This window comes from Oreochromis niloticus, linkage group LG18 (genome assembly GCF_001858045.2).
Source record: "Oreochromis niloticus isolate F11D_XX linkage group LG18, O_niloticus_UMD_NMBU, whole genome shotgun sequence".
Lineage (NCBI taxonomy): Eukaryota > Metazoa > Chordata > Actinopteri > Cichliformes > Cichlidae > Oreochromis > Oreochromis niloticus.
This window is the reverse complement of record NC_031982.2, coordinates 13448395-13461589: the sequence shown is the minus strand read 5'-3', so window position 1 is coordinate 13461589 and position 13195 is coordinate 13448395. Positions and strand designations below refer to the sequence as shown.

The 13195-nt window shown below is 40.3% G+C and overlaps 1 protein-coding gene across 1 annotated transcript in view; it reads right to left on the bottom strand.

Annotated features, from left to right (window-relative positions):
• Window positions 1-13195, bottom strand: part of LOC100703940 (myomegalin) — a 48135-nt gene that overhangs the window by 24425 nt on the left and 10515 nt on the right. Inside the window, exons 5-9 of the mRNA XM_005476191.4 lie at window positions 8527-8603; window positions 4876-4999; window positions 4632-4786; window positions 4394-4550; window positions 2465-2518 (exon numbers count right to left, since the gene is read on the bottom strand). Of these exons, the coding sequence (XP_005476248.1) occupies window positions 2465-2518; window positions 4394-4550; window positions 4632-4786; window positions 4876-4999; window positions 8527-8603 (567 nt within the window). The remainder of the gene's footprint in view (window positions 1-2464; window positions 2519-4393; window positions 4551-4631; window positions 4787-4875; window positions 5000-8526; window positions 8604-13195) is intronic.

Sequence of the window (13195 nt, the reverse complement as noted above, 5' to 3'; positions counted from 1 at the left end):
ATAATAATAATAATAATGGTAATAATAATAATAATAATAGTAGATACTGACACTGACACTGACACGCTTAAAAACACAATTAACTGTCCTGCTATTAACAAACGTATCAAACATCATTATATGATTATAACACGATTGCCATGGTGGCTTTAGTCTGTAAATAGTGTCCTCATTAGACCAGCACAATATTATTACAATTATTTTCTGTTGCCATGGTGCTGATATTTCAACAATGGTTGGACTGTAATGACCAAACAACCAGAGCTTTATCCTGCATTTGACTGTGTAAGTTCAGCTCTGCAGCGGCTATGATTTTTGTTTGCCCGAGGGTGCACAAACAGATGGTCACACTGTGAGTTCCAAGCAGATATATGCAGTGTGAAGCCTGCTGTGTACCATTTTTCTCTCTGAAAGCAGCCGTACTGCGTCAGAGCAGAGAATGAGACTGGAAATCCTTACTAATGTCTGCTTCAAAGTCTTTGATTGCTGGTTTTGTGAAGACTAATTACTGAACCTGAGTCATTTTCTCTAAAATTAGGTTTAGCTACAGAAAGCCATATGTGAGAAGGATGCAACCGAAGATTTTTTTCTTTCAAATTTAATGAGAACTCTAATGCTCATAACTGCTATGAAACGTCTCGCTGTTTAACTGCTTCAAAGGTCTACACTGACGCATGTTATTCCTGACAAAGAGATCCTGGAAATAAATATGTTACAAGGTTTCAGATTATATTCATGTCCAGCCAGCTCTTCTCGGCAGACAATTATTGGCTAAGTGTCTGTGGTGTCCGGGGAGCTAATTATGAGCTCTTATGGTGGGTGTCTGTCTGAAACAACACAACCTGATGGTGAGGTCGCCGAGCACTCAAAGGTCAATCTGACCTATCGATAGCTTGGCTGAAACCAGAGCTGCTAAACTGCTAACCAGTGAGACGCCTGCATGCACACACGTACGTGAAGGATGGCTCCTCATGGGAATGTGCACGCACACACACACACACACACACACACACACACACACACACACACACACAAACCCAGTTACATTCATTCTTGCATGCTCTCTTCTGATGTTTGTGAGGACATGTAAACAAAGCTGTGGTAAGAACACACAACAACAGTTTCTTCCACTGATTTAGAAACCAATTCAGCAATACGGAAGAGGCATATAATATATATAGCATGTATTATACACAGTTGCGCATATATACTGTACTTATAAAATCAAACAGCCTCATAAAAATGAAAATATCAGCTTTTAAACACATGAGCAGTCTGAATCCAGCCAACAATTTTCATATATACCACGTACCACACTCAGAGGGCTGCTGATCATATGCAAATTCCACTGTTACCTTAGTAACTAAATGCTTTGCCATAGCACAGCTGCCATTGCTGCCTCAGCCTTTTTTTTCTTTTCACTGCACACTGACCGAGGCACACACTCACTCATACACACATGCTTTTACCCATACGTGTGTCCCGTCTGAAATCTGAACAGAGAGCCTGCCTAACAAGTACATTTGCATCCTTCATTCAGAAATGATTTACAAGTTAAAACGCCTGCACAGGCTCCCTGAAAACAAAACCCGCCTGACAACAAATATGTTTGCAGCAAATGCTGACACATTCAAATACAGAGAAGCACTGCTGCACAGGTTCAATTTGGCTAAACGCACACTGTGTTCTCAAGTATTAATCCCTACAAGATCTCTACTCAACAGGGTAGAGATTCTGTCCAGGTTACAGTGAGTTGCTGTTTAAGTAATAGTCCCTCTCCATTCGTAGTTTCACCATGCATCAGGAGAGTAGTATGCCCTTGAGGATGTCACTGCAGCTGAAGCCTGTAAATGTAATGAGATTCTGGCACTTCTCGTGATGAGATAAGCCCCGAGTAAGATGGCTCTCACTACCGCTAGAATCCTTAAGCAATACACTATATATTACAGCCTTAAAAAGCAAAATAGTTTTCTTTTTTCTGCCTCGTGGTCCCTTTCTTTCTTTGTTAGCTTTAAATATACATATATATATTTAAAAAAACAAAAAAAGGTTGGACTACACCAATGTAGTTTCAGCTCAGTTTCAGAGTATTTTACTTATTTTTTCTCATGATACTGTTAAGAGCTTGAGCTTGGTTATGAGGATGTCTTGCTTTTCAGTGATAAAATCGGGCAAAATCTGGTCCTATACCACAAACACACTCATGTGACATAAATAAAAATGCACTGTACACACTGTAAAAATTCTTAAATACTACAGATCATTTCTTGTTACCTACAAATAATTTAGCTGTGTGTCTGTGCTCGTCATATCTATGCAATGTGTCACTTGTCCATAAGGAGGCAGAGTCTATCAAAATATTCTTCACTCAGTCTACTGTGTGAAACCGCTCTCACACTTTGGAAAGAACATAACAGCTGAAAGCTAATGATCCAGCACCGTTTAAATACTAAAATCCACATACCTGCATCTCCTGCTCGATGCGCAGCCTCTCTTGACCAAGTTCCTCCTGATAGAACTGTGTAAAAGAAAAGAGAGGTTAAAATTATCGAGTGAAAAAACTAATAGCTCCAGCCAAAATTTATGGAAGGCAGGAATACACAGAGAAAAAAAGGAGAATTTTGTATCTAATATATTTCTATGTTGTGTTCTTTTGTATTTGTGACACTGTTTTAATCATATCCATGTGTTTAAGTGTTATTTGATGTATGCAGCAGCTCTTGCGACCTACATGAATAGCTGATAAAATATAGCTGAGGCATGAACATATGTTGCTTTAAGGATTCTTTCTAGACTGGCCAGAGGAGACACGGTGGTCCAGAGGAATGCAGTAACATTAGACGGCTTATATAAAGTGTCCATGGTTTTGCATTTCACACATGCACTTCAGGGTCCATTATAATATAATATATAATATACTGCTCAAAAAATAAATAAAAAAATAAAATAAAATACAATGAAGGAACACATTTTAATCAGCATAAATCATCAACTCAGTTATTAAGCAGTTTCATTTCCTTTGGTCTTAATGAAATTAACAATAATTGCACTAGAGGGACAAATATGAGACCCCCCCCCCCCAAATGATTTTACAGGTGGAGGCCACTGACATTTGTTTTCTCTCCTCATCTTTTCTGACATTTATCACTAGTTTTGCATTGTTGCATTGGCTAAAGTCAGTAACATAATGCGATACCTGGACACCTCCAGGATGGAAGGTTTGCTGTGTCTCTCACCACAGTCTCAGGAGCATGCAGGAGATATACAGTTATTCTAGGAGAGCTGGACAGGGCTGTAGGTCTTTAACCGATCAGCAGGACTGATATCTGCTCCTTTGTGCAAGGAGAAACGGGATGAGCACTGTCAGAGCTACAAAAAGACTTCTAGCAGGCCACTGGTGTGACTCTATCTGACCAAACAATCCTAAACAGACTTAATGAGGGTGGCCCGAGGGCCCAACGTCATCTAGTGGCCTTGTGCCCACTCCCCAGCACCATGGACCCCCAATTACTATTTGCCATTGATGACCTTTGCTTTTCAGAGATGAGAGCAGATTCATCCTGAGCACACGTAACAGACATGAAAGGATCTGCAGAAACTATGGAGAACATTATGCTGCCTGTAACATTGAGCATAGTGTCAGATAATGTTGGATCTGATGGTCTGGGGAGGCATATCCATGGAGGGATGCTCAGACCTCTACAGGCTAGGCAACAGCCCCTGACTGCCATTAGGTATTGATGAAATCCTTGTACCCATTGTCAGGCCCTATGCTGGTGCAGTCAATTCCCGACGACAATTCCCTGCCTCATGTGGTGAGGGCATGCAGGTAGTCCCTGGAAGATGTAGGACTTGACTGGCCCCCACACTCACGTGAGCTAAATCCAGTAGACCACCTCTGGGACATTATGCTTTGGTCCATATGACAGTGCAAGGTTGCACTTCAGACTGCCCAGGAGCTCAGTGACGCTTTGGTGCAGATCTGGGTCGAGATGCCCCACAGACACCACCTGTCATCTCATTAGGAGCATGTCCTGATGTTGTCAGGCACGCATACAACCACTTGGGGGTCAAACAAACTACTGAGTAACACTTTGAGTTGTCGTAATGAAATTTAGCAAAATGTGCAAGCCTGTCACATCATTTTTTCACTTTTCCACAGTGTCTTTGAAATCAGCCCTCTGGAGGTTAATAATTTTCATTTCCATCATCTTTTCCATCATGGCATCTTTTCATTCTTTACACATTACCCAATCCAGATCATGATAGATATCTAGCATGTTTTTTCTCCCACTGAGATGTGATGTGTCTTCAAAGTGTTCCTTTAATTTCAGTAAGAAATTTAAGACCTGGCTTCAGAAGGTTTTTGATGTAAAATTTAAGTCATATGTACCTCAACATCCTTGTCCTTCTGCAGCAGAGAGTTAGATAGCTCCTGAACTTGTCCCTCCAGCTCTTCCACCCTGAGTGTGAGTGTTGTCTTCTCTCCACACAGCTCAGTGATGCAGACCTCCTTAGTGCGAAGCTCTTTAGTTAGCTCCTCTATCAACCTGAAAGCAGAAAGAGGACCAGTCAGTGACATAGAAGGATTGATTTCTTCTGATGTTCTCCAGAACTGAGTAGTTTCTTACCTGTCTTTGTTGTTAGATGGTGACAGGATATTTGGAGGCCTTTCATCCTCTGGGATTTCCTCCATCGCAGCATCTAAGGAGAGGAGGGACGCATGGGATTGTGATCCAGCCAGCGAGGCCATTCGCTCGGCCTCGCTGCGAGCCAGCTGGGCCTCCTGAAAGAAACATGCACCAAAGCAGTTAATATTTGGGAAGATTTGGCACTGAGTATCCCCAAGTGTCAGTATTACAGCAGCAGACCAACCTCCTGCAGGAGCTGAATCTTTGCCTCAAGCACCTGCTGCATGTGGTCAATTTCCTGCTGTCTCTCTTGACACCGTCTCTGTAGCTCTGCCTCATTGTGATTGGTCAGGCTCTCTGCTGTTGTGCTGAAGAAGAAAAGGACATCGCAGTCTAATCACAAAATTAATCAGATAGCAGATAGCCCACTGTATGTGAGGTTTGGAATCCAATAACCAGGTCATTTGGATCTGGTCAAAATAAACTGAATAAATTGTCATAGGGTAAAATGCAGGGTACATCCAAGTCATCCCTCTCCTGCAATGGTAACACAGTCAACATACATTATAAATGTTATCATGCAAAAACATGTGGGCCTAATAAAATATCTAATCTTACACTTTGAATTGAGTAGCAGCTTATTTAATAAGGGATTTAAAACCCCAGCAGCAGTTTACACACAGATCTAAATGTTGTCCGGGGGGTGTCATTTTTAGAGCATGATGGAGATATTAGTGAGAGCCAAGACATAATATGATGTCATAGGTTTTCTGTCTGCTACAGTGCTCATGGGATTTCCTTACCCCCTTCCACTAATAGCAGAGATTAAGTAAGCACACCACCCGTGGCGTTTATTGTCATAGAAGGGATGATCTCATAATATAAAAGGGTTGATATTTGTAGGGTTGTGCATGAAAAGCAGAATTTTATCCCGTTTATTAGTAGCCTGGACTTTCACCGTTAACTAGAGGCTTGTATCATAAAGATTTAAATTTGCTGTACCTGCTGTTACCTGCAGATGTGTGCGATAAAATACTCACTGACACACTCAGCTGAAGGTAAACGTGCACCAAACGTGAACAATTTAAACTTTAATCTGAAATTTCTCACACACGCCCTGATTCTTTATATTTCTGTGCCAGCACATTTGGTGTGTCATGCAACGTTTGGACTCCAGCTGTGCAAGACTCTCTCTATATCACTTAGTGAGTCAACAGCGGTATCCCAGAATTCCTGCTCCCAGAATGGCACACGACGCCCTGACGCCACGAGTCCTCTTCTGGACCCTGTCTACATACATTTTTAACTTTATCCACCACATGCAGCAGCTCAGATAACTGGGATATTCTGAACCCATCTGAGCAACGTAAGTGTCTCATGGACAAGTGTCCTTTATGTCAAGTGGACATTCATGCTGTTCAGACAGCCCACGCATCCCACTTTTATAATCTTGGTGGGTCAACAATGTAAACTATTTAAACTACCATAAAACTGTTGCAACATATACTGTACAACCAGACAAAATAATGTTTAAAAAATACACAAGTATGCCTCAGTTTTTCTACATGATAATAAAAAAATTCTACTGCAGCAAATTAAAGAAATCTGTCAGCGTGACTCTGAGAAAAAGAATGCACACGCTGCAGAACTCCAGATTCGCACCTGTTCTTCATCAGACAATGAAACACCAAACAGCACCCTTGTAAATCACCTGTGAATGGTCACATGACCCATTACATCCAATCAAAAATCAGTTCTTATATAGGACAAACAATACTATTGTTGGTGTTTCATGTCTGATGAAGAGCAGGTGTGCTCGAAAAGCTGCTCCATGCAATAAATTAGTACTCTGGAGTTGTGCACTCTGTTTTTCCTTTGTCCCATTTTTTGGGCTCTGCACCTGCCCCATAGGATGAGGAGGATGTGCATGGTTTTTTGTTCTCTCTAAGAAATAAATGTGTAAAGTTACAGGGAAAAGTTCAGGAAGCTCATTCCCCAGAATGTCCTCTAATTATAAAACAAAATGCTTTTGTTAATTCACAGAAAATGCCCTATTTTTTTTCCTACTGTCTGACCCATAGTAAAAACATTAAAATCCTATAGTAGATACTGAAAAAACAGGAACTTTTCTCCCATTTCTCCCATTTTCTCCCAACTGTTCATCTGATCCTTAATTACTATGTATAAAAGGCCATTTGAGAAATCTTTACCAAGAGCAAAACCTATTAAAGTGTAGTCAAAATTCCAAAATTTATGCTTTCTTTCACACTGGATTTGTCAGGTGCTGGGTCTCTGACCCAGCGTTTTGTGCTATTTTGTATTGTTGATTTGTTATGTTAATATTCATGTGCTATTCTTAAGTTGAGGTAGAGTTAAGTTCTAGTATTATTACTGGTTTGTCTTGGTTGAGTTTTAGTCTGGTTTATGTTTTTTCTATTCTTCCTCGTCTATGTAGCTTCCCCTTGTGTCTCTCTCCTCTGTGTCCCTCTTCCTCTCTCGCTCCCTCTGTCTCTTGTGTCAAGCTTGCGTGTCCCAATTCATGTCTCTCCATGCTTCCTGTTTTATTTTGAAAGTCTTGTTTCTATGTTCAGTGTGCTTAGTTTTACTTTTCCCTGTTGGGTCATGATTATTTGTGTCAGCTGTGTCTCCCCAGGTGTTTCCACTTCCCTCATTTCCCTCTTGTGTATTTAAGTCCTCTGGCTCGCTCTGTCAGTGTGTCTGTTGTCCTTTCCTGATGTCATGTTGGATCCCAGGTACCTCATGATTTTGGTCAGGTTATGTTCACAGTTTTTCTTGTCATAGTTACTCTCATACACCTGCTCAGAATCATGTTTCACGTGTCATAGTTTTGTACAGCCTAGCTTTTCCCAGTTTAGGTTTTAGTTTTGTTCCTGTTCATTTTTGCCTTGTTTTGTATTCATGCTTTTAGCCAAATAAAAAGCTTGTCTTTTGTTAAGATTCAGTTCCATCTCCTTCTGTGTCTGCACTTGGGTCCACTCCACTAACACAATGGCTGCTCAGCCGTGACAGGATTGGGGTCTTTGTCATGCTGATGGCCCCTTAACCCTATGTTTGACACCCATGCTTTAAACGTTACTCTTACACCACTATTTAATCTCATCATATCCCAGCAAAATCCCAACCTTCAGTTCTTTAATTGTTTAATTCCACAGGGACACAAAATAAAGTGGTCACAAATTGAGAACACAGATTCAAAGGTTAATGATCTACACTTAGGCTTACTGTGTCTGTTTGTGTGTGTGTGTGTGTCTACCAGCAGCTGCATGGCATATGAGCTTTTAGTCATATGAAGTGTTACCATAGTTAAGACAGGACCATGTAGAGCAGGGGTCCCCAATCCCAGTCCACGAGGGCCGGTGTCCCTGCAGGTTTTAGATCTCACCCTGGGTCAACACACCTGAATCACATGATTAGTTCATTACCAGGCCTCTGGAGAACTTCAAGACATGTTGAGAAGGTAATTTATCCATTTAAATCAGCTGTGTTGGATCAAGGACACATCTAAAACCTGCAGGGACACCGGCCCTCGTGGACTGGGATTGGGGACCCCTGATGTAGAGCATTACAGTTAATATCCAGCAAGAACACACTCCAAACGAAAAACACCACCTCATGAAAGCCAAATCAGAAAAGAAAGTTAACCAAGTGCTGTGGTAACGTGTACATCAGTGAACTTATCAAAGAAAAGACCACAGAAGAAGAAATGCAATATAGATTATCAATAATCACAGAACATGTCTGAACAATATTTCAGTTAGATTGTTATTGATCTTTAGTTTCCAATTGGCATTGCCTAATTGTTATAATCTGTTACTAGTATTTACCTTATTGTACATCAATAACAACTAATTCTGATGAATATTTGTGGACTTACAGGGCTTTGTCCAAAAGGTCCTGTTTCTCCTGAAGCTCCTGCTTCAAGCTCTCTACTTCCACCTTCAGCTCGATGTTCTGCAACAGATGAAGAGCATTGAAATAATCAGTTAACACATCGTGTTATCTTACAACAAGCTCATTCCTCGGTGCACCATCTCCTCCGCCTTCTCTTAAAAATAAAACGTGTGAGGCATAAAGAATAAAAACTAAATAATGTGAAATCTTTCATCAGTAATAAAAAATTGAATTGAAGCTTCATTATTGTTAATCTACTAATACAATGAATGAATAAATAAACCCTTCTCATGTGGCCTCAGTTGCCGTAACCGTGATACCTACAGCAAAACATGTGACATTTTTTAGATTCTTATTTACGGCGTGGTGAAAACAAAAAACAGTTGTGGTTCCTTGACTAATATTCACCCTGTTATTGCTTCTAAGCCTCTTCAACTGTCTTTAGTCTGTAAAATTATGTTTATTACCCAAGCTTGCTAGCTTTAGCACACTCTGTTCCAAATATGGTAACTTTAGGATCCAAAGAAAATGGCTAGAGCCAAAATGCAAAACTTTATGAGTTCACAAACCACAGGTGGTTAGACAATAAATTAGGCAATACATATGGCTCATCCTTTTGTGCAGAATGGGTATATATATCTGATAAAATGTGGAAAAGCTTTTAAGTTTTCATCACTCTCTCTGCGTTTGATTTGCTGTTTGTGTAAATCTCTGTCACATATTTAGCACTCATTTGTCTTGGTCCTTGTTCAGTGTCCTTAACCATTACATCTCCCCGTCAGGCTGTAATTGCCCCGTCCCTGCTGAGTGAATCAAGGCTTCTTGGGTGTTGTGCGGAGCATCTGACCGAGCTGTCACGGCTGGTATATTTAGAGCTGGAGAATTCAGAGCAGCTCAGATACTCGCTTGCTGTGGCCAAAAGCTGAACTCCACAGTTTGTTTACCTGCTGAGGTCCACAGGGGACATTTTAGGTGCCAATCGGAGCTCTCACACGGAGTTAGAGGACTGACAATTTAATCGTGGGGATCGTTCTTTCCATTCTGACCTCAGCAAAGCGAGAGAGGACGGATTATCTGTCTGTCTCTGTCTGTCCGCTGCAGGCTGAACAAATGCAGCTCTCAGTGGTTGGTACTGAGCAATTTAAATGTTCAGTTTTATTCCCCCTTCCAGCATGTGTGTTGACCTTTTCCTCTTTGCTGTTAGAGAGTTCTCCTGTTAAGAGTATCCAGAAATACTCGCAAAACCAAAATCAATCACCCTGAAACTAACCAATATTCATGAACTATGAGTGCTTAAATCCGCAGGGCTCTGCAGCTGTAGAGCTGCAAGTATTAGTTGACTATCAAATTACTGATCAAAAGAAAACTGATTGAATATCTAAAATAACAATTATTACCTCTTCCCTGGACGTCATGTGTGGGGTCATTCTGTCTGTAAACACAATAGCTTGAAAATATTTCAATGAATTGATCAAACTTTGTAGTGGTGTAGAGTCGGATCATGTTAACAATCCATGAAAATTTGGCTCACATTAAAGTCTTCAAGGTCAACTCAATGAAATGTTGGTCGAAAATTGACAAAAAGCCTTAAGAGGGTTTCCAGGCCATTGGAAGTCTTTGGGAAAACAGGTTTCTGAGCTGACTTCAGTAAACACTTTACTGATGAGTTCACGGACTCGGTCACTTGTTTTGGGTCATTTTAAATACAAAATTAAGTCAATCAGTCCCCATTGAATCCAGTTTTTTGAAACCAAGTCAGCGACAGTGGAAACGCTCATCTTGAAACTTCAGAAACCAGTGGATGATGTCACTACATCTATCTTTTATACTGGCTATGCAGTAGCCTGAAGACAATTGATGAAATAAACCTGGACTGCAGGAAAGTGTGATGAATAATTTTTCATTGTTTCTGAAATATAAAGGAAATGAATAATTGATTTATGAAGAAACTAATGAGCAGAACCATTGACAGTGACAATAATGACCCCACAGAGGCAGAAATACTGTGTGGACTAAATGAGTTTCAGTGTTCAGTGTATCATATCAGCAGTAAGAAAAAAATAACAATAAAAAGAGTGTTTTTTTTAAAGTTTGTTTAATGTAAACAAATCCATGACTATCTGTAAAAAAAACCTCTACAACAAGCTGGGTTTTCTATATTTCTATGTTTAAGTTTTAAAATAAAACTCTATAAAGACTGTAGATATACCTTTTAGATTTGCCATTGTTCAGCGTAATGTCTTATGATAAACAACCTTTTTCAACTAATGTTACTAAGTCATGCAACAGCAGCTTTAACAAATGCAATAAATATGTGATAAATGGTTTCCATATTCCTGATGATATGAAGCCTGTCTAAAGACTCTGATAATAGCAAACATGTATTCCCGTGTGTGCATGTTTGTGTTTGTGTGTGCGTGTGCATGAGACAACAACATTTACAGGAACTGTCTCGCAAACAGCTCTATATATAGTCACCCATCACCGTGCACCTGCTACTTTGGCCTCTCCTGGCCTGACGGCCCTCAGCAACACGTCCACTTTTAACTAAGGGGAGGGGGATGGCTGCACTTCGAACCTTGACAGGCTCACCACACAGAAATTGAACACACCTGTATCATGGGGAGTGATCAGCTAATAGTGATGTGCTATCACATATCATCACTCAGCTTCAGTTCTTGGAATGATTATCCTGCTCATCCTGTTATAACTGATACCAAAGATTTACATGGTTTGGTAGCATCGATAACATTAATGATACTGACAACAGCTTTTTAGATGAGTAATTTCTTTAGAAATCCATCATTTCAATGTAGATGTACAATGACAATAAAGGGCTATTCTATTGTATTCTATTCTAATTTTAAGGGTCTTTCAATAACTTCCCGAAGTTCCACACTGTTCCAAACTAAAGACTCTGGACATCTTTGTGGATTTTAAGAACATATTTGACATCGCAGTGCAAATAGCTTGATGAAAACTAGAGAAATTAATGTTTTAAAATCCAAATGTTAACATGTACCTTATAAACCCACCTACGTTTTTACAACCCAGTTTTACCACCCATGTTTAAACTGCAACATTTTACTATGAAGAATATCAGATAATTGAGGTTGATGGCAGCAGCATTTTTCAAAAAAGTTGGGACACAGACATCAAAAAGGTCTGCATTTAAAAAACAAGTGATTCTGTCATGGAAATCACTGCATAGACTCAGGAACACTTTCCAAAATCAGTGTCTGTGAACACAGTTCACCGTGCCATCCACAGTGCTGGTTAAAGCTCTATCATGCAAAGAAGAAGCCACATGTCAACATGATCCAGAAATGCTCGCCTCAAGGCAGTTTATATTTTAAAGTAGAGATCCTTTAATAACACCGAGCAAACCCCAACAATCAAACGACCCCCTTTGAGCAAGCACTGGCAACAGTGGGAAGGAAAATCTCCCTTTTAACAGGAAGAAACCTTCAGCAGAAGCAGGGATGGGCAGCCATCTGCTAATGGACGGAAAACTGCTCTGTTTTCCAAAAATTCTGTTTTGTCCCTCTCCTCTGGAATAAAGAGGAGAGGGACCGTCTGGCTTGGTGTCAATGCTCAATTCAAAAGCTTGCATCTTTATAAAGGTTTAGATCGCATGAACTCCCATCCAAGTCTTTTTCGGGAAGGTCTTGCATATTTCAGCAAGACAAACTGGATACCACATCTATTACAACAGCATGGCTTCAAAGGAGAAGATTCCAGGTGCTGAACTGACTTTCCTGCAGTCCAGTTGAGAAACTAGAATCCTATATCAGACTATCACATGTGCCATGTTTTCCTACTAATTATTGTAATCATGTACTTGGGACAGTTACAAGGTGCTAAGCTATTTCACAGGCTGTGATGTACAGGTGTATAGGTACCTCTGTGTGGGAATGCTGTGCTGCTAGCCATTCTGTTGACAGAGCTGACCTGGCTCTCTCAAACAATGGTAAATATTTAGGGTTTTCTGGCTGCTTTAAACTCATCCATTCTTGGTTCATTTAACTTTAAGCATAAAACCCTTTTTTTCTTTACTTTACCATATAAAATAGTAAGGACTCAAACTGAACATTTGAAGAAACAATTAAACACATTATTACATATTTAAACCACACTATGTTTCTCAAATAGGTTTAAAATGTGACTAAAAGTGAAACATACAAGCACGTGTTACGATGACACATGTGATAAATAAATCAGTGCACTGAAGCCGGCTCTATAAATAGAGATTCTTGGGCTCTCAGAGAGATCACTATGTACCCGGGACTAACACGCCAGCCTGTACTGTATTACACAGAGATGCTTCAGAGGAAAGATGGGAACATTATCACTCTGTCATGATATTCAACACGAGCAGCTCAGGTCGGATAGCATCCACAGAACAAAGATTTAGTCTCCAAATAAAAAGTGCTTTGACTGATTAGCCTTTAGTCACATAGAGTGGGGCCTGTGAGGCACACGGATTAAACTCCAGCTGCATGTCTGTACAACATGGGATCGAGTTTACCCAATCACTGATGGTATGCAGTAATAGTGGAGGATAAGAGGACCAGTGCTCAGGTCTTGTTTGGCTGGATTAAGCAGCCATTAATTTCTCATATCAAAGAGTCGGTGGTGATCAGAAAGGAATT